This window comes from Phocoena phocoena, chromosome 1 (genome assembly GCF_963924675.1).
Source record: "Phocoena phocoena chromosome 1, mPhoPho1.1, whole genome shotgun sequence".
Taxonomy (NCBI): Eukaryota; Metazoa; Chordata; class Mammalia; order Artiodactyla; family Phocoenidae; genus Phocoena; species Phocoena phocoena.
The window spans coordinates 125311516-125335570 of NC_089219.1; the positions used below are offsets into that span (position 1 = coordinate 125311516).

Genomic DNA, 24055 nt, shown 5'->3' on the forward strand with positions numbered 1-24055 from the left:
TTTGTGCGTACCTCTGGGACCTTAAATTAGAGTATGTAGAGAAACAAGAAAATGTATACTTGGTGCTACTGGGAGGTGGTGTATTCTCATACAAGAATCTATTGCATCCAAGGCATCTTAGTGGAGGGATCTGACAAGTGCACTTGTCTTTTTTCTGTTACCGAAGCTCTTGCATTGTTTTGTATCCTACTGGCTCTGAAACAGTCTCTGTGTGCACAGGTAGTGGCACAACCCAGGAGCCTCACAGCATTCAGATGTTGTCACCTTTTGTGTCAAGGACATTGGGCAGGAAACATGAAGAAGCAGTTCCCTGGGACCTGAGCAGTGTTATCCATGAGAGGGGGTGTCGCAGTGCTGAGTGTCAGGTCCCAAGTAACCAAAGAGTCGTGTGTTCTTTAACGCATTTGTGTGTGTTTGTGATTGGCAGGCTCCCCTGCAAGCATGGGCCAAGAGCGGAGTCTATCCCTACCCAGCCCTAAGAGAAATACTGATTTTAGGCATGGGGTGAGATTACAGGTATATGATCTTTCTGATCAAAATCTCATTTTCTGTGAGGAATGCAGAGTGGAGGTGGAGGTGGAGGGCGGCCCAGTGTTCTCACTTTGCTGACAAAAATAGGCTTTCCCGGCTGACTTGGGTAGCCTAGTCATTTAAGAGTTGCCCTTTCTGCCAATCTGGCTGCTACAACTCACTGAATTGCAAAAGACAGACGCAAAGTCTCTCATTCATTCATTCACTCACTCAATGTGGATTTTCTGAGCACCTGTTTTGTGGGTGTTTTTTGGGTTCAGGGAGTCAAGAGCTGAATGACACTGTGAGGTGGGTCTCACAATGTAGAGGAGACAGACTTGACCATGAATAAAGGTAACACTGTGAGGTGAGTACTTACAGGTGTGTTTAAGGTGCTTTGGGAACACAGAGGAAAGAGCAACTGCAACGTCAGTGTGGGTTGGCTTACAGAAGGCTTCAGAGGATATGGCAAAGTAATATTGGCTTCCATTAGTTGCTAACTGAATGCCTGCCATGTTCCAGGCTCTCTACATATACTGTCATGTTTACTTCCCACAATAACTTTCAGAGGTAGTCATTTATGTCCATCTTACAGATGAGAAAATTGAGGACCAGAAAGGTTAAGTAACTCAATACCACACATCTAGTATGTGGTGGTGTTAGCGTTGTAACTCCCAGATCTTCCTAACTCCACTATGGATGGACTTTCCACTCTGTGCTGATATTTCAAGAGTCTTGAAAGATGTGTAGGAATTTACTTGAATGAAACAAGAGGGTAAAGAGCATCCAGGCAAGAGCACCGACATTTGCTATTCAAGATTTCAGGTGTAAATTAAAATTATAAAGCATAGCATATTTGCCTTCCATAAAGATGAAATCACATAGGGTGTAATTACAGCCGTTTGACTGACTTGTATAGGGTCCTTTGCAAATCCCTTTGCTTGGTTGACATATAATACTTTCTAACAAGTTCTTGGTAACATCTAAATTCTCTCCATTCAGACACAGATTCCTACTCTTTCATAAATATTCTCCTGTGCGCGCGCGCGCGTGTGTGTGTGTGTGTGTGTGTGTGTGTATGGGGGTGCAGGAGGGTGCAGGAAGATTCTCTAGTGGGTATTCCTGGTAACCTCTCTTGGATTTGTTTTTTCTAAGCCTATTTAATCTCCAAGTTAGTTTTCCAGACATTCTCCAGCAAGCAGTTTGAGATGTGAGCCCACGTCCTGTCTCTGGCACCATCCTGGGGGTTACATGTATTCTCCAACATAGAATCATTAGCGCTGGAGTCCAGTTTGAGGTCAGTAAAACAAACCATCCAAGAAACACAAAACGATCTGGTATACCTTTCCCCACTCCCTCACCCAAGTTCTACCCGTTTCTCAAGTTTTTGCCCAAATCATTCCTCTCGATGCATTTTCAGTTGGAACTACAGTAGTATTTTTCTTGTTAACGTTTCCACAAAGCTTGTTATAGATTGAATTTGCTCCAGTTGGCCTCAAGTGATTTTTAAACAGTTGTTTCCAGTATAACTACAATCAGAACGCGGATTCCCCACAGCATTTGTTCACAAGTCTGCAACCACACCAGAGGGAGTGTAGGATACGGGGAGAGGGGGGTCCAGGCTTCACCGTCTTTGTTTCTGCAGTGCCTCGCATGTGCTAGGGACTCCGCGTCTGTCGACTGCACCTACGAGGGCCCCGGGAGGAAGGGGAGCCGGCTAGGGTGTGGAACGCTGCGCCGGACGCAGAACTGAGGTTTATCCACGCTCGGTCGACCTCAAACCCACCTCTTCCTGCCCGCCCCTCCTTCCCGGACCAAAACCAGCCCTTAAACGCGGGCTAGGCGCAGGCTAGAGGCGGGTGCGGGGATCGCCGGGCGCCTGCGCTGGCAGCCGCCAGGTGGGCAGGTACCTGGGCGGGGCGCGCCGTGGTTGGCTGCGGCGGGGGCCGAGCACTCGGAAGAGCCCGCGACTCAGCCAGAGCAACAGGCGGCCGGCCGGGGGCTGGAACCGGGGTGGACCGGGCCCGCCATGGACAAGCTGAAGAAGGTGCTGAGCGGGCAGGACACCGAGGACCGGGGCGGCCTGTCAGAGGTGAGTGCGCCGCGGCGCCTGGCCGCGCCCTCTCCGCCCCGAGGCTGCTGCGCCCCCGCCTCGGTGGAGGGTCGGCGGGGGGCCTGGGAGCGCGCCGGGGCTCGGGGGTCCGGGTGACACCGGAGCCCCGCCCCCAGCTCCGCCGGCGCCTGTTGCTGGCGGGTAGTAAAGGCAAGCAGGACTTCCAGGATTTCGTGGAAAGCAGCTCTGCCCCTGCTCCTTCCCCCTCCTCTCCAGAGCTCCGGACCCCCGCGCTCCCCCCACTCCCCACCTCAGGTACCAGGGCCCAGACACTCTGCACAGGACAGTCGGCACCTGTTTACTTTTTTGTCCTGCACCCTTCAGCCTTCCGCGTCCCATCCCCCCACAAAGGGAGGGCCGAGCTGGAGCAAAACCTAGAAACATCTGCGAAGGGGAGGGCGGATATTCCCGCTCGGCGGCCCCATCCCTGCAGGCCAGGGAAAGGGCTTTAGGGCCGAGCTAGGCTGGGGCCTCTAGGGTAGATCGCCTGCGCCGGGGGCCTGGGTGACCGCCGTTCCTCGCTGCCCACCGCGAGGTGGGGCTGGTGGCCGCGCCCAGGTGCTCCCGGCTGCGTTCCTGCCCAGTTTAGGCTGTGGGGTGTGACACTCGCACCCGACCTTGTGCGCGCTGTTGCTGTAAACTACCCCCAGGAAAATCGTGAACTCCTGGACGGCTGGGACCACATCTTGTTTCTCTGTGCACACACTTCACGTAGACTCCGTAGACGCCCAGGACCTCATGAGGCCGCCTGCACACTTGTTTTTTTTAGAAAGGTTTGGTCGAGCTGAAACTTGGGCATTAATGCCCTATCTTCTAGAGCCACACAGGATGTTTATTTCCTATTTCTAATGCTTAGAGTTTTGTTATTTTTTTTTCTCCGTGAATGATAAAATAAGATTTCTCTTTATTTTTTGGCATATTCCGTGGGCCTCAGATATATATGTGTACAAGATAATATGGCTTCTTTCAAGTTGGAGCCTAATTTTTCCTCTGATTGTCATCACTGTCTCAAGCGGCTATCTCAGCATGCTGCTTTCACTTGCTTTTGTGGTTGTTGATTTTATTCTGACTTTTGTGTGACCCTGATACCTCCACGCCCACCATGAAATCTCGGAACCCTAAAAGTTGCTCTCTGAATCTTCACCTTGAAGAAGCAACACTACAGACATTGAGTGCTTTAGAAATCGGAGTTTAACTTTTTTTGACGTTTCAGAACGGCCTGTGGCTTCTTTTAAATCTGTTGCCTTTATTAATTGGTCAAGGCTCGCTAATAATTTCATGAGTTCCTCGTTTTTTGATATCTGGCTTCTTGTATGAACTCACAAGCCAAACCTCAGACTGGGCCTAAGAAAACTTATGTGGTTGACAGCCATGCTTATCTAAAGCTTTATGTTGCACGGACTGTCAGTAAGGTTTTAGAGCAGCTGGGGTTCAAGAGGGCGATGCTTTCTCTTTCTGTGGACTCTTGTGAGGAGAGCGGGGATGATGCAGATATTTTGATTTAGAAAGTCACCATGAAGCGGACACTCGAGTGAATGATGTAGTACAGATTGAAAACATAAAATGCTGAGTTAGTTTTTACCTAAAATAGTGAATGCCTGTGTTGGACACAATGAAGGGCTTTAAAGAGTTGTAAGCTCAGGCATGTAGAATCTATTTTAGAAAGACTAGGTGCTTCTGTCTGGTTCTAAAACACTGCTGTCAGTTTCCTCTCTCTGAGTGTGAGATTCCTGTTTATATTATTGTGTGGCACTTCCTGAGTCCGCAACTAACCAGGAAGCATTTTGTGTCCAGCTGAATTCACTCTCAGGGTTGTTTTTGGCTCCGTTTTTACTTATTAGGTCAGGGCCTCCTTGAAAATGCTGGTACTGACTTGATTGTCTCACATTTCCCATGGTTTTGAGGCTGACAAGGCTGGAGGATGCTGGTGAAATTTCTGTTTTGTGGGGGATATTGGACTTGGTGGCCTTAAAGTCTCTTCACAATCAGTTATAAAAACAGTCAGACGTCACCAGAAGTGAGTGCTTTAAAAAGCTGTTATCCTCTTAGCTAGTGGGAAGCAGCTGCATAGCACAGGGAGGTCAGCTGGGTGCTTTGCAACCACCTAGAGGGGTGGGATAGGGAGGGTGGGAGGGAGACACGAGAGGGAGGGGATATGGGGTTACGCGTATGCATGTAGCTGATTCACTTTGTTATACAGCAGAAACTAACACAACATTGTAAAGCAATTATATTCCAATAAAGACGTTAAAAATTGTTATTCTTTTAATGCAAAAAATAAAAATATGACTAGTTCTGTTTCTCCTACATATGAAACTGGGGAATTATAAAACTTGCCTGGTGATGTCTAATCACAGATGATCTCTTGATGAGTTTTGTGATTGATACCTGGTCTTCATAAATCCACCTTCAATCTTCAATTCAGTTTCTATGGGCTTCTTTCTGAAACTACGGGCTTTATGTTTTCTCTACAGGATTGCAGGGACGCGGAGGGTCTGAATTGTACCTGGTTTGAAAGCACAGGAATGAGGCAGTGTTCCTTTCTCACCTTCTGCCTGTTACCAACCCTGTTTCCCCGAACAGTTCTCAGCTTTTCTTCTTTTGGCAAGAGCCCCTCTTCTCTCCACATCCCAGAGTCAAAGGGACCCTTGTGCATAACTGCCTGTCAGACAGCCTGTGAGCTCTTTGCCTACAGATTCTATCCAGGTGCTATTCCAGCTACTCTAATTTCCCAAAAGTGCGCTAGCACAGTTTCCAGAAACCATGAATTTAAGGAGTTATTTTACATCAATGGAGTTGATTTTCGCAAATTGGCACAAAGAAGTGTTTAGCTTTCACTGGATCCAGCTGGAAGTGGAGCAACAGCTTCCTCTGGCCTGTGACTAAGCATGCTTAGTGAAAGAACTTGCAACCGCGTAGATGAAAAGTTATCGCCCCCTCCCTCATTTTGGCAAATAGGGTGACATTTGGATGGGAATCAGCTTGAGAGACATGTAGAACCAACCGACGCGTTACTTTCCTTTTTGAAGCAGAAACCAGAACTGCTTCCTATCACGAGTGATTTTAATTTTTACAAGAGCTGGCATCTCACTGTCCTGTTGAGACTGTTTTGTGCTCTAAATACCAAGGCCGTGTCAAATTGATGCTTAACCTTGTGGCTTATCCTGTAAAAAAATGGGTGAGGGCTTCCCTGGTGAGGCAGTGGTTGAGAGTCCGCCTGCCGATGCAGGGGACACTGGTTCGTGCCCTGGTCCGGGAAGATCCCACATGCCGCGGAGCGGCTGGGCCCGTGAGCCATGGCCGCTGAGCCTGCGCGTCCGGAGCCTGTGCTCCGCAGCGGGAGAGGCCACAGCAGTGAGAGGCCCGCGTACCGCAAAAAACAAACAAACGGGTGAATCTTTTAAAATGTCTCTGTTGATGCCAAGTAATGCTCAGGCAAGCATTGGATTGAATCCAGTCCAATCCCACTACCACAATTTTCTTCTTCCACATAGCCCTGTTCAGTTTTCCACCTTGGCAAGGTAAGTTCTTCGGTGCTTGCATGAGTAGGAAGAGTGGTGGCTTTCGATTTTCTCCTGTCCTTGTGGGAGGTTGAACAGGTGAGTCAGAAGGGGTCTAACCCGAGTGTCTGGGGAGCCAGTGAAGACTGGTAACAGAGCATCACAGGGCTCATTTTGGGGGAGAGGTTCCTAACGTGGGACCAGGTGGCGCCTCTGTCAGCTCCTAACACCCTACTCCCCCGGAGTGTCACCATCCTGAGCGTGCCATTCTGTGTAGGGTCATAAGGTGCCATATGTTTCTGCAAGTGCTGTGTGTGTGTGAGATGAGCCCCACTTTCAATATGTGTGAACATATGGGGCAGATAACCTGCCCTGAATACCTGTCTCGTGAGTGGGGAGGAAGCCATGCTGTAGGGAAGCCTGCCACGCCTGAGGAAGCCTCTGGTCTTCCAGCTTCTAGTTTGACGGGAAGTTTAGAGACAGGGTTGAGAATAGGCCCCTGAGCTGGGAGCAGTCAAGGCTGAGGGAGTTGCCGGTTTGGTGACCCTGGGAACCTCTGCCGCCACTGCCTTCCTCCATCAGCTGGGGGCATGTGTGGTCACCACATTGCCAGATGGGGACTGTGCTGGCCACTTGAGGTGAGCCCTGGGTGAATGAATATGCAGGGGGCCTGGCTGCCCTGCCTTGGCTGGGCAGGAGGAAAGGCCTTTGGTCTCCCTGGCAGCTGCCTGTGCAACTTGGAGCAGCTGTGGCCACTGCATGAGGTTGACAGACTAGGAAGGTCTCTGGTGCAGACACTTGGCTGTCATCTTTGACATGGGGAAAAAATCCTCAGGAGTTACTCACAGGCTCCCTTGTTTTAGTGGGGCTTTTCTGGAAATCTCGGCCTCCTCTGAACTTTGCTCTTGGGAAGGATTAATCATGGTGACAGAGGGATGAGTAGGGCAGTCATTAACTAGGATCCATCTCACACGTGGGTGACTTGGCTGATGCCGGCACCTTGAAGAACAACTTCTGCACCAAGAGTGAATAGACTCGGCTGAGAGTCCTGATTAGGATGAGAGCCTGAGCCCTCCCGGGTCCCAGAAAGGCCAGCAGGAGCAGTGAGTCCTGAAGCTTGGCTGGTTGACTTAGGAGATGGTGCCCCTTGGATCCAACTGCGTGAGTGCCACCCCTGTCTTTTCCCCTTTCCCTGGGCCCTGCCTGGGGGAGCTCACAGCTTTCCCAGTTGTGGTCCTCATCCTGCCTAGGCTGCCATAAAGGCTGAGGCTGCTCTAGGGTCTGCTGTCTTGCAGACGTGGGGTGCCGTGTCCATGGGGACATGGGTTCGAGCCCTGCTCCAGGAAGATCCCACATGCCACGGAGCAACTAAGCCCATTGTGCCACAACTACTGAGCCTGTATGCCACAACTACTGAAGCCCGTGTGCTCTAGGCCCTGTGTGCTGCAACTACTGAGCCCACATGCTGCAACTACTGAAGTCCACGCGCCTAGAGCGTGAATGGCCATCATCAAAAAGTCTACAAACAGTAAACACTGGAGAGGGTATGGAGAAAAGGGAACCTTCCTACACTGTTGATGGGAGTGTAAGTTGGTGCAGCCACTATGGAGAACAGTATGGAGGTTCCTTAAAGAGTAAAAATATAGTTATCATATGATCCAGCAATCCCACTCCTGGGCATGTATCCAGAAAAGATGAAAACTGTAGTTTGAAAAGGTACATGTATCCCAATGTTCATAGCAGCACTATTTACAATAGCTAAAATATGGAAGTAACCTAAGTGTCCATTGACAGAGGAATGGATAAAGAAGATGTGGTGTGTGTATATATATATATATATATATACACATATATATACATATATTCCATTTTATATGGAATATATATAATAATATACATATTAATTATATATAATGGAATATTTCTTAGCCATGAAAATGAATGAAATAATGCCATTTGCAGCAATATGGATGGATGTAGAGATTATCATATGAAGTGAAGTAATCAAAGACAAATATATGATATCACTTATATGTGGAATCTAAAAAAGTGATACAAATGAACTTATTTACAAAACAGAAACAGACTCAGACATAGAAAACAAATTTATGGTTACCAAAGGGGAAAGGGGGAGAAGGGAGGGATAAAATTAGGAGTTTGGGATTAACAGATACATAGTACTATTTATAAAATAGATAAACAACAAGGACTTACTGTATAGGATAGGGAACTATAGTGAATATCTTATAACAACCTATAATGGAAAAGAATCTGAAAAAGAATACATACATGTATAACTGAATCACTTTGCTGTACAGCAGAAACCAGCACAACATTGTAAATCAACTGCAGTTTTTAAAAAACTGAATCATATGCTATGCTCAAAGACTGAGTAATTGTATCTACCTAAAATTTGAGGAAACAAGCTCATTTACAATGTAAGACTAATTAAATTAATTAAAGGGGAGTGGTGCTTATAATAAAGTACATCTTATTCTAAGGACAGTAAATGAAGTAACATGGATGGGATCCACATAGCTGTACCTTAATGAAGCGCCAACCTACACTTCTAAATAGCTGTGAAACCAGCAGAAAATTGGACGTAACAGTCTTTGACATGCGTAGCCAAAACTTTCTTAAATATGGGTCCTTTTTAGAGTTCAGCGTTTCCAGGTTTCTGTATTTTCTTTCACATGTATGGTTTCTGTCAGCTCTTTATGTTGGCCTGGATCCTTTAATTCTGCTTCTGTATTTGAATATCTACTTCATATATAACAACAAATAGTATACATAATTTAATAAATGACCAAGAGAAAATGGCCATATTTGTACTCACACACCTAATATCTTCCACATCAAAGAGAGTGGAAATGTTATCAAAAGATATTTTACTGGGCTTCCCTGGTGGCGCGGTGGTTGGGAGTCCGCCTGCCGATGCAGGGGACACGGGTTCGTGCCCCGGTCCGGGAGGATCCCACGTGCCGCGGAGCGGCTGGGCCCGTGAGCCATGGCGGCTGAGCCTGTGCGTCCGGAGCCTGTGCTCTGCAACGGGAGCGGCCACAACAGTGAGAGGCCCGCGTACCGCAAAAAAATATATATATATATATATTTTACTATTATTAAAACAGTAATAAGTGACCATTCTTCTCATGGAATTTGAATCATCTAAATTGAAATATAACTGTCTCATGCTACATAATATCCCATACTAATATGTTTGTCCTTACTTAATGTCAAAGATACTTGAAGATGATTTTACTTATAATAAACAACATGGTGGAGCATTTATGCATAGGATAATATTCTGGAACAGTCTCTGAGGTCAACCTTGGCATAATTTGACTTGTGGTTTAACGGTATCTTATTCTAAGTACAGTGATTTCCTCATAAACATGGTCAAATCATTTTGCGGTAAAAACAAGAGAAAGTACGTATAGCATACATGACACAGTACAGCACTAGATAGATTTTTTTATAATAAACACTCTTTAGGAAAAATGGAATGCATGTGTTTTTCAAATATAATTTTTCTAAGATCTAAATCTATTACAAAGGCATATATCTTTAAAGCAATAAAACTTTAAAAATTTTGTAATATAAAGAACAGTGCACTCAAAAGAAAGAACCCAGTGATCATTCCATTCACTATTTTTCCACAGTTTTCTTGAACTCCTCTTTCGAACTCAATAGCATCTGTTGGATAATTTTATAATTCCCTACGGAGTAAGAAACCAGAAGTTATCTTTAAATTTCCACGGACAATTTTGCAGTTCATTATGGAGTAGGAAAGTAGATAATACCTATACATTGTCAAGATAAAGTTAAGGGACTTCCGTTTGTGCCACAGGTTTTACCAAGGACCAAAAATGCTAAATTTCTCTATATGATTTCCAGTGATGGAAACAAGGCAGAGACAGTAGGCACCCAAAGTGGTGAGTTAGCGCTTTCCGGATGCCTGTCGTCCTCATGGAAGAGACCCTGGAACTATTTGTTGGCCCGTTTGTGTCTGTACATCTGCATCATCCTCTTGACGGACCACGTCAAACGTGTCTTCTTTGTGCTCCTGCCTGTCGGCACCCAACCTCTCCCCTTCCGAGGCAGTTCCCACGCTGACGGGCTCCCTGATGCCCTTCCCACAGGAGCCCAGGCCGTGGCCCTCCTTCCAGCCCATCTTCTGTAGCATCTGCACCCCCAGGTTCTTGTCGGTCAGTTTCTGCTGGGCGAAATCAAAGTCCTGGTGTTTCTTCTTCTTGGACACGGGACGACCCCGAGGCCTGTCATAGGCAATTCAAACCGGTTCGTGAACTTTGGGCTCCTGGATGAGACACGGCACAGCTGTGGGACACAGCTCGGGTCCCACCAGCCCATCGCTTCAATCCACTTCACTGTTTGTGAAGTGCATTGTGCTTGAGGCAGAGTTTCCACCTCTGGAGATGTCCAACCAGAGGCTCGGTAGCCTCTAATCGGCTGCTGGAGAAGAGATTCATGGCTGGACTCAGGTGATCATGAGGGCTCCTGTAAGCTATGCACAGCTAGGATTCTGTGTTGCTGCCTTTCTTTGTACAAATACTAAATTTAAGTATGTGTCCTTTGTTTTTGGTGATTAAATATGCATATACATGTATGTAATCAGTTTTTTAAATATTTCAGATTGTGGAGGCAGCTTCATTAAGCTCGGGCACCAGAATAAAAGGCTTCATTGCCTGTTTTGCTGCGGGAATTCTCTGCTCACTGCTGGTAAGACAGCCCACCCCTCCGCCATCTTTTCCCCCTGCGTTCCTTCCCTCTATCTTTCCACTTTCATCTACCTCCTTTTCTCTTCTGCTCTTCACTGAAATGCATGGATAAGAGGAGGGGGAGGAAAGGGAAGTGGTGAGGGAGGAAGTGGGGCGCGGAGGGGAAAAGGTTCCTCTGTGCACTCCTGGTTCGGTGGCTGTGGTGGGGTGTTCCTCACGTGCGGATACTCTGTGCCTTATCTTTCAGGGAACTCTTCTGCTCTGGGTGCCCAGGAAGGGACTATACCTCTTCGCAGTGTTTTACACCTTTGGTAACATCGCATCTCTTGGGAGGTAACAGTTTATAAAATCTAACCTTAGCCAATTATTAGATGGGAAAATGGATGTGCGTTGTGTTTGGAGGGAGGTGAAAGAGGATGCTTCCATAGTTTTAAGGATTTGAAGAGAAAAGAGGTAGTTAAAATACATCACTTTCGGGCTTCCCTGGTGGCGCAGTTGTTGAGAGTCCGCCTGCCAATGCAGGGGACACGGGTTCGTGCACCGGTCCGGGAAGATCCCACATGCTGTGGAGCGGCTGGGCCCGTGAGCCATGGCCGCTGAGCCTGTGTGTCTGGAGCCTGTGCTCCACAACGGGAGAGGCCACAACGGTGAGAGGCCCACGTACCGCAAAAAAACCCCCACAAAACATCACTTTCATATCCTATCACTTCAACATATATATATATATATATTTTTTTCTTTTTTAACTTCAACATATTTTTATATCTTAGTTCATCCTTGAAGTACCACTGGAGAAGGCAGGAACTGTACTACCATTGTGGTTTTACATGGCACGGAAGAGTTGAATGATTTCTTCAGAGTTTACGACACTGCCCTCTCCATTGCTCTAGTCTTACTGAGGCTGCCCCTTGCTGATTGACTCACATGCTCACACCCTGTGCTGGGCTCTGAGAATTCAAGGACGAGCAGGGTTTGGTTCCTGCTGTGATGGAGCTCACTGGTTGGCCAGGCATATAAACTGATAATATAATAGGGTATGGAGAGAGCAATGCTCAGGGAAGGGCAGGTGAGCTGGTCTGACGTGACCTGGGGAGACAGGAGGGCTTCCCGTAGAAGGTGATATCTGAGCTGCTTTTAGCTCTGGCCTCTATCACTGCTCACTACAGGAGTTCCTTGTTGGGCTTCTCTGCCTCTTTTATGGACCCTCGCCAGGCCATTTTCCACAGAGCTGTGGAGCCATTCATTTATAGCCTTGCTTAGCCCCCTTAGTGGCTTCCCATTCCCTCTCAACGGGTGAAGTCCAAAACCCTCAGCATGCATACAGGACAGACTCTTCGAGTCGTTCTCCTCAGCCAGGCTGAACTTGCATTTCTCCAAACGTCTTTGTGCTTTACTTGGGCTGTTTTCTGTGCCTGGGGTGCTGCCCCGTCTGCACCACCCCCTTTGATGGGTACTTGCTCATTTGTCAAGACCTGACTCAGAAGTCACCTCTTCCATGAAACTTCTCTTAATTCCCTTTTCCCCTCCAGAATCAATGACCTCCTCCTTTATATGGGCTCTGTCTGTCCCATATATATTTATGTGACAACAGAGATAGCATTTTATTACACTGACTTGTTACAAGTCTACCACTTGACAAGGGCTGCACTTCTGTCTTACTTGTCCCTAATTGTCCCCAAACCTAGGTCTTTTTCTGCCTGGAATTGTTAACCAAATGATTAAGTGCAATGCACTGGCCACCTGCTTAAACTTAATTTATTAATTCTGTTTTTTTTAAGTTGTTTTTTTAAGTTTTTATTTTATGTTGGAGTATAGTTGGTTTACAGTGTTATGTTAGTTGTACAGCTAAATGATTCAGTTATACATATACATATATCTATTCTTTTTCAGACACTTATCCCATATAGGTTATTACAGAATATTGAGTAGAGTTCCCTGTGCTATACAGTAGGTCCTTGTTGATTATCTATTTTACATATAGTGGTATGTATATGTTAATCCCAAACTCCTAATTTATCTCTCCCCACCATGTCTCCCCTTTGTTAACCATAAGTTTGTTTTCAAAGTCTGTGAGTCTGTTTCTGTTTTTTAAGTTCATTTGTATCATTTTTTTCTTTTGATTCCACATACAAGTGATATCATATGATATTTGTCTTTCTTTGTCTGACTTACTTCACTTAGTATGATAATCTCTAAATTTATTAATTCTTATGATAGTATAATGCTGGCCCTTGGAGATGTCTAATCTTGCCTCCAAAGTTCTCTCAAATACTAACTTTTGGAGGGTTTTGCTTTGGGCAGACGGCATAGGTTATAATGTAGAGTTTAGACTGAGCATAAATATATGGGTGTGTTGGTTAGTCCAAAAGAACTATTTAGCAATCCTAATGGGACCAACTTTTTGAAGCATTGCCCAGGGAGATAATAAAGGGAGCGAATTGTTATTCCAGGGTGTGTCTAGGAGTTTGTGGCTTTACCTGTAATCTTTTATATTTTTGTATATATGCTGCATGTAATTTTTAAGGCCACCCTTGGCTATCGCTTCTTGTTCAACGTAGGCTCAAGAGTGCACTCAGCGCAAACCCTTGACCTGGGAGTGCAGCTTTGAATTCAAATGGAAACAATGCACTTCAAAGAGAGGTAGACTTATTTAACAAATTTTTGTTTTTAGAACACTCAGTAGCTAATGTCATCTGCTGGTTGGCTTGTATTAAATGCTGGCTGTAAACCAGTGGGGTGATGCCACACGGGGCGTTTCTGTTAGGAGTCGGGAAGCATGACCTATACCGGGCCCTGGCACTTGCCGTGTTAGGCGTGAGTGTCTGCTTCATTTGTGTTTACTCTTTCTCACTAGCCACCTATCGAGTTCCATCCCTACAGAAGGCATGCTGGGGCTGTCTTTTGGAGCTTGGGAATCCAATAGATGTGGGTTGGAATGCCAGCTCTTTTATGGGCTTAGCTGTGTGATCTTGGATAAGTAAATTAACCTTTCTGAGCTTTTATTTTCTCAGCTCTAAAATAAGTGTAATAATCCCTAACTCACAGAGTTGTTGAGGGGATGAAGTGAGATCATGTACGTGGTATCTAGCACTTAGCAAGTATTCCACACATCACAGATGATATTCCTATCAAATTAGAATTATCTTCTGGAGTTTACAAAAGAAAATGAAATGCTCTACCTTTTAACAGAAACTACCTAAGCCTGTAAGATGTGGTTTTTCTTTTTTAGATTACCGGAGTCACTTTGGTTTGTTTGTTTCCATGGGTAGGTTGTGAAGGAGGCAAGGTAGCACCTGGAAGGGAAGGGTCCTCTAACCTAGTGGTTATGGACGCGGCTCCGGAGTCAGACCTACGTGCCTCTACATCCTCACTCTACCGTATTCTAGTTGGGTGGCCTCAGATAAGTAACAGGTCCTTTCTGGACTTAAGCTTCTTTGTCTGCAAAATAAGTATGATGACTGTTCCTATAATCAACTTCATAAACTGTTAATGGACTAAATAAGAATAAGGCACAAAAGGCCCTGAGGCACACTGCCTAGCGCAGTCGGAGCTTTTCAAGGGTCAGCTACTATTACTGCTATTATCGCCACAGGTGAGCTGGGGGCGGTGATGGGGAGGCACCTTGGTTTACCTCGTGTGGTTCTGTTCTGGGCTGAACGGCTTGTGTGTGTTTGCCTCTTAGCACTCTCTTCCTCATGGGACCGATGAAACAGCTGAAGCGAATGACAGAGCCTACGCGTTTGATTGCAACCATCATGGTGCTGGTAAGGTCTGCCTGTTACCTGGATGTCTAAAATAGGAGTGTTTGTTTCTGCTGTTTGCAATTTTTTTCCTCTTAAACCTAAAGACTCCTGTCCTTTTCCCTTTCATCTTGACTTACTATCTGATTCCTGTAACCACTGTGGCAGAAGGGAGCATTCTTCATCTAATAATTTTTCCTCTCTTCCCCCGACTTGTGTTTCACTTGGTGTTAAGGTACTGCCATTTCTATAAAGCCCCTCCAGAAGGTGTTGCTTCTTAAATTTGGCAAACTCATGTGGTAATAAGAGGGCTCTGACACCCTCCTGGTGGTGGGTGATGCCACATACAAGGAAAGCTTAGAGGGAATAACTGGGGAACACAGGGTTCATTCTCTCAAGTAGGTGTCCAGTCTCCTAGCATGGGCTCTTTTTCCCCTTGTCATTCTCTGACTTTGGGATCCTGTTTGTTTTTGTCAGTTTTCCTGAAGCAGGTCTGGTTTCCTCATGGCCCAGCACCCCCGTTCCCTGCTCTCACCACAGTGTCTTCAGTCTTGTCCTATCTTCCTGTCCCATTAACCCAGAATGCCTCTCCCTTCCTTGGGCCCTTTCCTTCCATGGGACCATCCCATCATTCCAGACCACGTCCTCTGGACTGCTGTTACAGTTATCAGTATCGCAATGTCCAGACCTTGAGCAACGTACTTTGTAGTTTCATTTGTGTATATCTCATTTGTTCAGGTGGGTAAGTTCTCTAAGGCCGTGGCCACACTTGCTACGGTTTTGTATCCTTTCAGAGCATCGGGCACCATGCTGGACACCAAGAAATTATTTTGGTCATATTTATTGAGTAGTTACTGATACAGCAGGATGGAGAGGACAGGCATGACCGACAGCTGGACTACTCATTGTTTTTGGCCATCCCTGGATGTAGATGGCCTGGATAAGTCTCTTGCAAAAAGAACTTACTAAGAAAGGACTCAGGGACAGTGTTAGGTGACGTGTAAACAAATAATTGACTCTCTGGCTGTGAGATTGACATCTAGCGTTAACCTTTGTCCTCACATGCGCTTTCTACTCCAGACACTAGTGTTTGGCAGGAGTTAAAGAGGTGTGTGTTTAACCTACTTTAGTATATGTTGGAATGGAAGGATGGATGGATGGGTGGACCAGAAATGTGCTTGTGTTTGCTGGGCAGAGATTTCGGGAAAATTTGAAAGTAGGAGAGGATCCTTCTCTTTTTAATCTACATGAATCCTTATTGGCCAGTTTCATTTCACTGGGATTTGAACTCCTCTGCCAAAGATGGGTGCTCGCGTAGGTTCAGTGCTTTGAAACGAAGGATGCATTTGGTTGCTGTGATAACCACAGAATGTGATTACTGCAGTTTGATGTGTTGTTGTAAGTTTGTCAAGAATGATGTCTTTACAGTTTCTTCCCCTCCCTGTTGTAATTAAATAATGTTTCCTTTCTCTCTCTAGCTGTGCATGACGCTTACCCTGTGTTCTGCCTTTTGGGTAAGTGTGTATTTTAATTTTCCTTAACCTTTTTGGTGTGTGCCTCTTGTCACACACGTACCTGTAACCGTATCATTTTTCTTCCAGTGGCACAACAGAGGGCTTGCTCTCATCTTCTGCATTTTGCAGTCTCTGGCCCTGATGTGGTAAGTAACCTTTTCGACAGTCCCTTCCCACATCGATCTCTGACTAACGCAGCTGAAGGAGATAAAATCCCACATGGTGTGGGTAGGAGGATTGGGAAAACAGAAGCTTTTCGACTTAAGAATCCTTAATGATGCAAGTCAAATCACACCGTAGAGCACCAAAGCCTGTCGACTCAGCCCACCGCCAGTAGGTGGCATTAGTGGCCTTGAGTGGTCGTGGGAGGCTCTTTGCCCACTGTGGCATTTTTGCTGGGCTCAGGGTTGATTTTGAGATGTTACAAACGTTATTCAACCACTCACGTCTGGTAAGGGCAAGGACAATGAAGTTGTGTAGGGACTGGTAAAGAGAGGCTTGTGAGTCAAACAGGCATTAAAGAAAAAGGAAACTGGTAAGGAAAATCGTGAGTGTTACATTTGTGGTGGGATGAATCATTTAACAGAAGGACAAAGAGTGAATTGTCAGCAACAGATGAGTAGCAGTGACTGACGCAATGGAAAACCGTGTGGCTGTGCGCCGTATCAAAACCAGGGAGTTGCGCCCTAGGGGCCAAGCATGGTGAGAGGACCACTGGAGACGTCATCATTCAGAACCATGGATGGGGCTGTAGCTTCATGGCCATTTCAAACCTGTCCAATGTCAAAGTACCGGGGTGGTGGCACGTATGGAATCAATAGCTTCTGAGACGTTTCTGTAATATGTTCACGGTTTATCAAGGGATGATATCTGCCAGAACAGTTTCATAAAAATGTGACTTGATCTACTTTGGGAAAAAATGTTGGCTCTAATGCGAAGAAAGGAAGACTGTGAGAGTCTTAAAGCTTCCAAGGATCAAATGTTGTCTTATTTGATAGAAATGCATCTTGAGGCTGCAAGCCTAACACCCATCCTTCCTTTTAGTAATTTTGGACTTTTGAATAAATGTACTTTCAAAATGCCCTTTGGAATTTATTCCAAGTAAGTCAGCTTTTGTACGTGGTGAGTGTCAGCTACGGAGAAGAATGATGGCCTGATTTTAATGGGACACATACAGTGTGGTAGTGGGTACTGAAAGGGCCTGGTGTGATGGCTTATGTTTATATTTTGGTTTATCTTCTCGGGGCAGAAGTTAATCCCTACGTACACATGCCTTTCTTTGCATATAGACTGATTCTGACGCCATTTTTTTAAAGGTTCAGCGTTCATATGTGCACAGTCAGATGGCCCTATTCCAACCCTGATGTGTTCCAACTATATGTGTTCCAACTTAGAGTTGATTGGCTTCCAGCCCGCCTGACACCCAGGCCTGGTCTTTGGGGGCGTGGCCAGCTTCCTCCCCTCTGTGGTTCCATTCTGGGCGAGGGGGCTGAGCTAACTGGGACCGCCAAGATATCTGTGGGCTTGGGTTCTTAAAGAATCATAGCTGGCTTATACTTTCATCCATAGGGCAGTTGGTAGTGCGTCTTTTTTTTTCTTTTCTTTTCCTGCTCTCTTTTCTCTTCTTTTAAAATGATTAGGTACAGAACAGAAAATTTATGCCAATGGGGTAGAAGTTGTATTCTGTTGCGAACTTGTAACATGTTGGAGGACAGCTGACCCGCATTTTATTTGATGTTCCTTTGGAATAGGGCTTCTAGGTCATCTGGCTATCTGGAATCTGCCTGTTGTAGGTAAGGCTGCTGGCTCATTTGGTTAAAGCAGTAACCCCGTGAGGCTGAGGTGACAGAGTTGTCTCCATACGGGCCTTCTGCCCTCCTACTTTGGCTACAGACGACACCCCCTTCCCTGTTGTACACGTGGCACCACGCACGCCTGTATGTGTGCGTGTGTGCACACACCCTCCACACTGAGGAGGGAGGGGGTCTGGATACATCACCGCAGGTGCTCTTGAAGCTCAGAAACCCAATCCACTGTGGAATCTTCCACTCCCTTCATTTGACTTGATCTTTTGTTTGTTTTTCATTGTAGGTATAGCCTTTCCTACATACCATTCGCAAGGTAAGACTGTCTTTGGGATTATAATGTCTGTCATTTGGGGATGATGATAGTTTGCATGGGGCCTTTTAGGTTAGGGTGCTTTCAGAGAGTTCATGCCATTTTATCTTTATGAAGATCCTTTGAGACGAATAGGCAGATGTTATACACCTATTTTATAGGTTAGTAAGCTAATGCCCCCACCCCCCCCCCACCCCATAATACAGCCAATGATGGGCATTGACCCAGGTCTACCGATTCCTGGCGCTGGGAACATTCTGCTGTGATAGACAGTATGTATATGCTCATTATCACTCTTTTAACCTGTAGGTTTGAGGAGATTTTCCTAAAGGTGAATATCACCTTAATATCACTGAGCGAGGGATGGAGGGGGTCTACGTTCATGCTTGTTTTCTTATACTATCCCACTGATGGGAACATTTCAGAAAAGAATTCATAAAGGGAAAGTAGACAGGGCCAGGACTCTGGAGGACCAGGGTTTCCTAATTAGCAGTGTGACCTTGAGCAGCTCACTTGACTGCCCCCGCCGCCCCCCCCCGCACCCCCCGGCCTGAAAGGACTCGTGATAACTGACTTGGGTTGGCCCCTTCTCACTCCGAGCTTCTGACCTCCAAACCTCCTTTAATTAGCACTTTCAGTGATCTTTGCCTCTGACTCTGTTCTCATGTCACCATTTAATTTCCATTCCTCTCTTTCATGACCTGTGAACTAAAAAGAGGCTTTTCCCTGTGTTGAGGCAATGAGAAATGTGCGAGAGCTGGGAAGGAGGTAGAGCAGGCTTAGGCCTTCCGAGGCTGTTGCTGACGATGGTGGCGAGTGACTGATTAGATGAGAAGTTAACCAGCCCACCACGTTAAAGGCAGCTGGGTGGCTTTGTGAGTAGGCTTTCCAGGTCCTTTAATATGTGTACTGTGAGCTACCACAAGGGATCTTATTTGTCAAAACCCTTTCTTGTGCAGAGCATCTGCTGGGACTTCAGTGCAGAGCGTATCTTAAGAAATACTGTCAAAAAAAAAAAAAAAAAGAAATACCGTCCTAGGGCTTCCCTGGTGGCGCAGTGGTTGAGAGCCCGCCTGCCGATGCAGGGGACACGGGTTCGTGCCCCGGTCCGGGAAGATCCCACATGCCGCGGAGCGGCTGGGCCCGTGAGCCATGGCCGCTGAGCCTGCGCGTCCGGAGCCTGTGCTCCGCAACGGGAGAGGCCGCAACAGTGAGAGGCCCGCGTACCGCGAAAAAAAAAAAAAAATTAATGCTGTCCTAGAATTATCTTGATAGCAAAATGCAGTGCCCGCTCATGCGAATACATTCTCTCATGTTCCCTCCCTCCCTCTCTCCCTCATGTGACTCCAGTGTCCTTGGCACAAATGCAGCTGAGAACACAAGGAGTAGAACTGGGGTGAGAAGCCCTAGAACATGGCCAGATACGGCGGTGGGATGGGTGTGCCTGCTTGAATAGAATAGTAATTTGCTGAGCCCTCACTCTTTCCTTGCACTCTCTACACTGAATTCCAAGGAGCAAGTGCCTGGGATAGAGCTCATACATCAGGGTAGCAAGTGCTCAGTACCTATAGAGAGCTCCCTGTGCTAGGGAACTCCTGCAAGATGTCCCTTAACAAGTTTCTGCTGCCTGCTTAGAAAGGAGAAAGGCCCTAGTGCCTATCTGACTTAATGCTTTTGGTGCATTCTGTGATTCTGGTTGATATTAAAGTATACAGTCCTGACTAATTTCTTGGTTTTAGATAGTTTCCACTTTCTTCCTATCTTTTCCTCTGATGGTCATGGTAGCTATTCTTTATTAAATACCTACTCTGTTCAATGCACTAATTCCCAGACTGGTCTACAGGGTAAGTGGGGACGTGCCCTTTTACAGATGAGGAATTTGATACTCAAATAAGGCAAGTCCCTTCCCCGGGATAATATTAGTAGTAGATGTTGAAGCTGAGGTTTGATGCCATGTAGATCTGACTCCATGGTCTGGGTGCTTTCTTCTCTGCAGCGTGCTACTCTGGGTACCCAGAAAATCTCAAGGAAGGTCTTTACCACTTCCGGGAGCCTCTGGAGTGATGATCTCCCATTTACCTTTGTGTTTTTTCTTCCTAGGAACGCTGTGAAGAAGTGTTTTGCTGTATGTCTTTCATAACACACGGCCGGTTTTGCAAAGCTTTGGAAGGCATGGTGGATGGAAGCTCGTGGACCGTGTTGTAAATATCTTCTAAATCTCTGTCTCACAGACATGTGCCTTTGATCTTGCAGTGACATGCTGCTTGCATTCTGAACACCTGAGGGTTGCTTTTGGAGGCAACGGTGTGTTCCCAAACCCACATGTCTGTAGCACGATATGAGAGGTGGGTTCTGTATCTGATGGAGTGGAATCTTCCTCGTGCGCCTTTGCATGGTGTTCCACTGAGTTCTCGTAAATAAAAACCTTGTTAAGCGGCAGCAGATAAGCCTTGGGAGCCAGTGATTCCCAGCTGGCAACAGGCCGCCCTGTTGGAGTCACAGGGGTGCAAGAGAAAGGGATAGAGTTTAGGGGTCTACAGGGACTTTGTAGATTTGTTCCTCAGCGTGGCGTCCGTCACCCCTGCCCCACACAGCGTGGACACGCTTCTACTCTGGTGTCTGGGAACAAGTGCTTCTGCCCTCCTGACAGCTGCACACGAGCCCGTGGCGAGTCTGGCCGTGGACTGAAGTAGAAAAGGAACACTTTTTGGTGATGTGTGTTGTTTTTAGACCTGAGCCGTGTCTCTTCTGCTGTTCTGATTCCACACCTGCCCATAGAATGTATTTTCTAACATTCAGTGCACACTTTTTTTCTCTTGGGTTTTTCTTTCTCCCCGCCACATGTCTTTACTCTTGACCTCTTGGAACGAGATTGAGAGAGAACAACGCAGCAGCAGGAAACACTACTGCTTCCTTTTGGACAAGACTTGGTAGGAGGTGAAAAATGTTGCTGCTCTCTGCTGTATTTTTTCCCTCCATTATTTATAAATGTTTGCTTTTAAAATGGTTTTGTTTTCCATTCTCCCCTAAAACGGGGCCAGGGGAGACTAGGTGGGAAGACAGAGCCCTGCCGTGGAGGCAGCAGGAAGTAGGCACGCCTGCCCGGTGACCTTTAAACAGTCACAGCGTTTGCAGTGGAGCCTGTCCTGGAAACGGTGGGAGAAGACACCAGGGGCAGCGGGGTGGCCATATTGCAACTTGATGTCTGGCCACAGACAAAGTGCTTTCATGTCCCTGATCTTGTCTAGTCCTTGTAGGAGCCTTGTGATGAAGCAGGGATTGTTATCCCACTAGGAAGTCAAGGAAATCAAGGCTCAGAGAAGTTACAAGATCTGCCCAGAGCCACAGCCGATGGCAGAACTGAGCCCCAAGCCTGGGTGCCCCGGCTTCTGTCCCCTTCATGACACCGCGTTTTGCCAGTGTGGCTCTGGTGTTACCTCCTGTAACTGTTTTCCCTGTTTTCATCAGCCAAGCCTGTGCCTTTTCTGGTTGCAAGCTCTCTACGTCATCGTATCTTCTCCTGCTCGGTCTCCCTTTGGGAAGCTTCCTCCTGGATCTGTAGGATCTCCATCATGCCTTTTGTGCCCTTTAGCTCCTCCTTGAGGCCTGACGATCAGAATGCCCTATCTTGATCGTTGGAGTTCGTGGCATTACAGGACCTCCAAAGTCACCTCCAGAGGAGAAGTCTGTTCGGGTTTGCCTTTCTGTTCTTCTCCCAGGTTGGCCGGTCCACTCAGGCTCTCGCTCTGGGAATCTCCAAACCAAAGGCAGTGGTCCACTGCTTGTCTCCTTGCTTGTGGCTGATGGCTGAATTCATTTTCCTGCTGCGGCCAAGACCTCAAACCGGTGCGGCTTTTCTTCTGAACTGGGGAGGTATGAACAGGCCTGACGGGGCCAGAGTGTGGAGCCAATGTTACTGGGTCCTTTTCCAGGCTGTTGAGGGCATCCTGTCTTCTGCTGAGGCCCCTAACCTACCTTCAGCCAGGAGTGGAAAGTATATGCTACCGTCTGGCTTGTGTGGGGTTCCTTCACAGGCCAGGTGCTTCCAGGAGACAGCTCGGATCTCAGAAGGGCTCTGTGAAGGCGGTCAGAAGTCATCTTCTCTTTAGAGCTGATGGGAGGCTAGCCTGGTCGTTATGAGTTTCAAATAGCCTGGAGTAATACACCTAAGAGGCTGACCCCTCTGGGCCCTTTTCAGAGGCTGGACTTGACTTTGTGAGACATGAGGTTAAGATGTCACCAGGCCTGTGTAATGTAGTGGTGGTGAACGTGGGCTATGAAACAGGGCTGGGTGTGAGTTGTGGTTCAATCACCTGCTAGTGTCATGTTGAACAAGCTCCTTAACCTCTCGTCCTCACATCGCTCGTCTGTTTAAAAATAATGGGGATAATGATTCCTGCTGGATCATCACAGGATGTCGATGAGAAACGTGTCAAGGGCTTAGCATGGGGCCCAGCATAGGTAAATGATATCTCCGTAAAAGGTGGGTATTATTATTTAATCCCGGAAATAATGGATGACCATTGAAGGTGATAGGGTGACTATCTCTGGCCGTTAATTTATCTGAAAAAGCTCATTTGGTAGTATGTGTCCGGCACTGTAGGCATTGCCATGCACTATCTTGTTGAACATTCACAATCACTTTGCCAGGCTAGCAGTCTTGTCTCCATTATTAGAGAAGGAACAGCCTCAGAGCAGGTAAGGGGTCTGTACCAGATCTCACCAGCCGAGGGCGCTAGCTCTTGCGTGAAAGCTCGTGCTTTGCCTTATCTCTGGAGGCCTGTGTCCAGTTTGTTCAGACAGCTCCAGTCCGGACACCTCGGCAGCTTGTGGGTGATCCCGCCTTCCAGGATCTTCCAGACTGAAATTTTCCTTCTGCCGCCTTACCCTTTGGTTGCTTCCCTACTTGTTTTTGTCTGCCGGCCTTGTAGGAGTAAGAAATCCATTTCAAATATGCTGAAAGCTGTTACCAAGCAACTGTGCTGGTTAAAAGCAACCTCGTGGGTGAGATGACGAGTGGAGAGTTAGGGTTTTAGGTCCTGTGGTTGGTCGTGGTCTCTGTTTCCCTGCTCCCCTGCCTTCTATCCTACCCCGTTCACTGCTGGGTGAAGGAGAGATCCTTGCGTTTTGGAACGAAGGGAACCCTTGAGGCAGCTCTTTTGTAGACAAGGAATGTGTTCGTGCAAGGCTGTGCTTCCAACAGCTGGGTGGGAGCGCTGGCCTGAACGCTCTTCCTTGGCCGTGTTTGCCTGTGACCGCTGTGTTGGGAGCAGCATTGCTCTCCAGACTTGGAGAACCGGCTTCCAGTGCTCTTGGCCCTCTCTGCCTTCATCCCACCCCTGAGAGACTGGGCGGGTCTGTTTACTAACTCGCTGCTTCCCATCTCCTCCTGTCTCGCTGTCTAAGAGGTCTCCCCTTTTGCCCGATGTGCTCAGGGGAACCTCTGGCTCTCCAGCCCCTCTGCGTGGCTGTGCCTGTGGCCACTGCTGCTGAGACCCGGCCGAGGTTCCTGCTCTCCCTCCCTCCCACAGACGGGCCGTCTTGTCCTTGGGAAGGACCGACCACTCTCCGCAGCTGAGCGTTCTCACCGGCTTCACTGTCTCAGTGCTTGGAGCTCCTGTGCATCACGCCTGTGTGGTGACTGTGGGTTATCCACCTGAGTGCTACCTTCCACCCTAATCGGTACATGCTCAGGGAGCAGGAAATACAATCATGAAATGCCTCTAAATAAAATTACTTTTGGATACTTCTGTTCGAAAAGATAATTAAGAAGTGGGTCATACCTTAAAAAAAACAAAAGGGATGTGGGGATACCGGTTTGGCT

At 47.0% G+C, this 24055-nt stretch overlaps 1 protein-coding gene across 1 annotated transcript; it reads left to right on the plus strand.

The window, feature by feature from the left end:
• The first annotated feature begins 2476 nt into the window (after nt 1–2476).
• Nucleotides 2477–20674, plus strand: SFT2D2 (SFT2 domain containing 2). Its single transcript, XM_065888742.1, has 8 exons — nt 2477–2602; nt 10774–10860; nt 11107–11192; nt 14542–14623; nt 16078–16113; nt 16201–16259; nt 18205–18234; nt 20332–20674. Exons 1-8 carry the CDS (start codon nt 2540–2542, stop codon nt 20369–20371), a joined length of 483 nt encoding a protein of 160 aa, XP_065744814.1. The 5' UTR covers nt 2477–2539; the 3' UTR covers nt 20372–20674.
• The last annotated feature ends 3381 nt before the right edge of the window (nt 20675–24055 follow it).

Coding starts and splice junctions, on each gene's coding strand:
- SFT2D2 (XM_065888742.1), top strand. CDS start 2,540: ATGGACAAGCTGAAGAAGGTGCTGAGCGGGCAGGACACCGAGGACCGG. Junction 10,861..11,106: donor GAATTCTCTGCTCACTGCTG/GTAAGACAGCCC, acceptor CTTATCTTTCAG/GGAACTCTTCTGCTCTGGGT. Junction 16,114..16,200: donor CCCTGTGTTCTGCCTTTTGG/GTAAGTGTGTAT, acceptor TTTTTCTTCCAG/TGGCACAACAGAGGGCTTGC.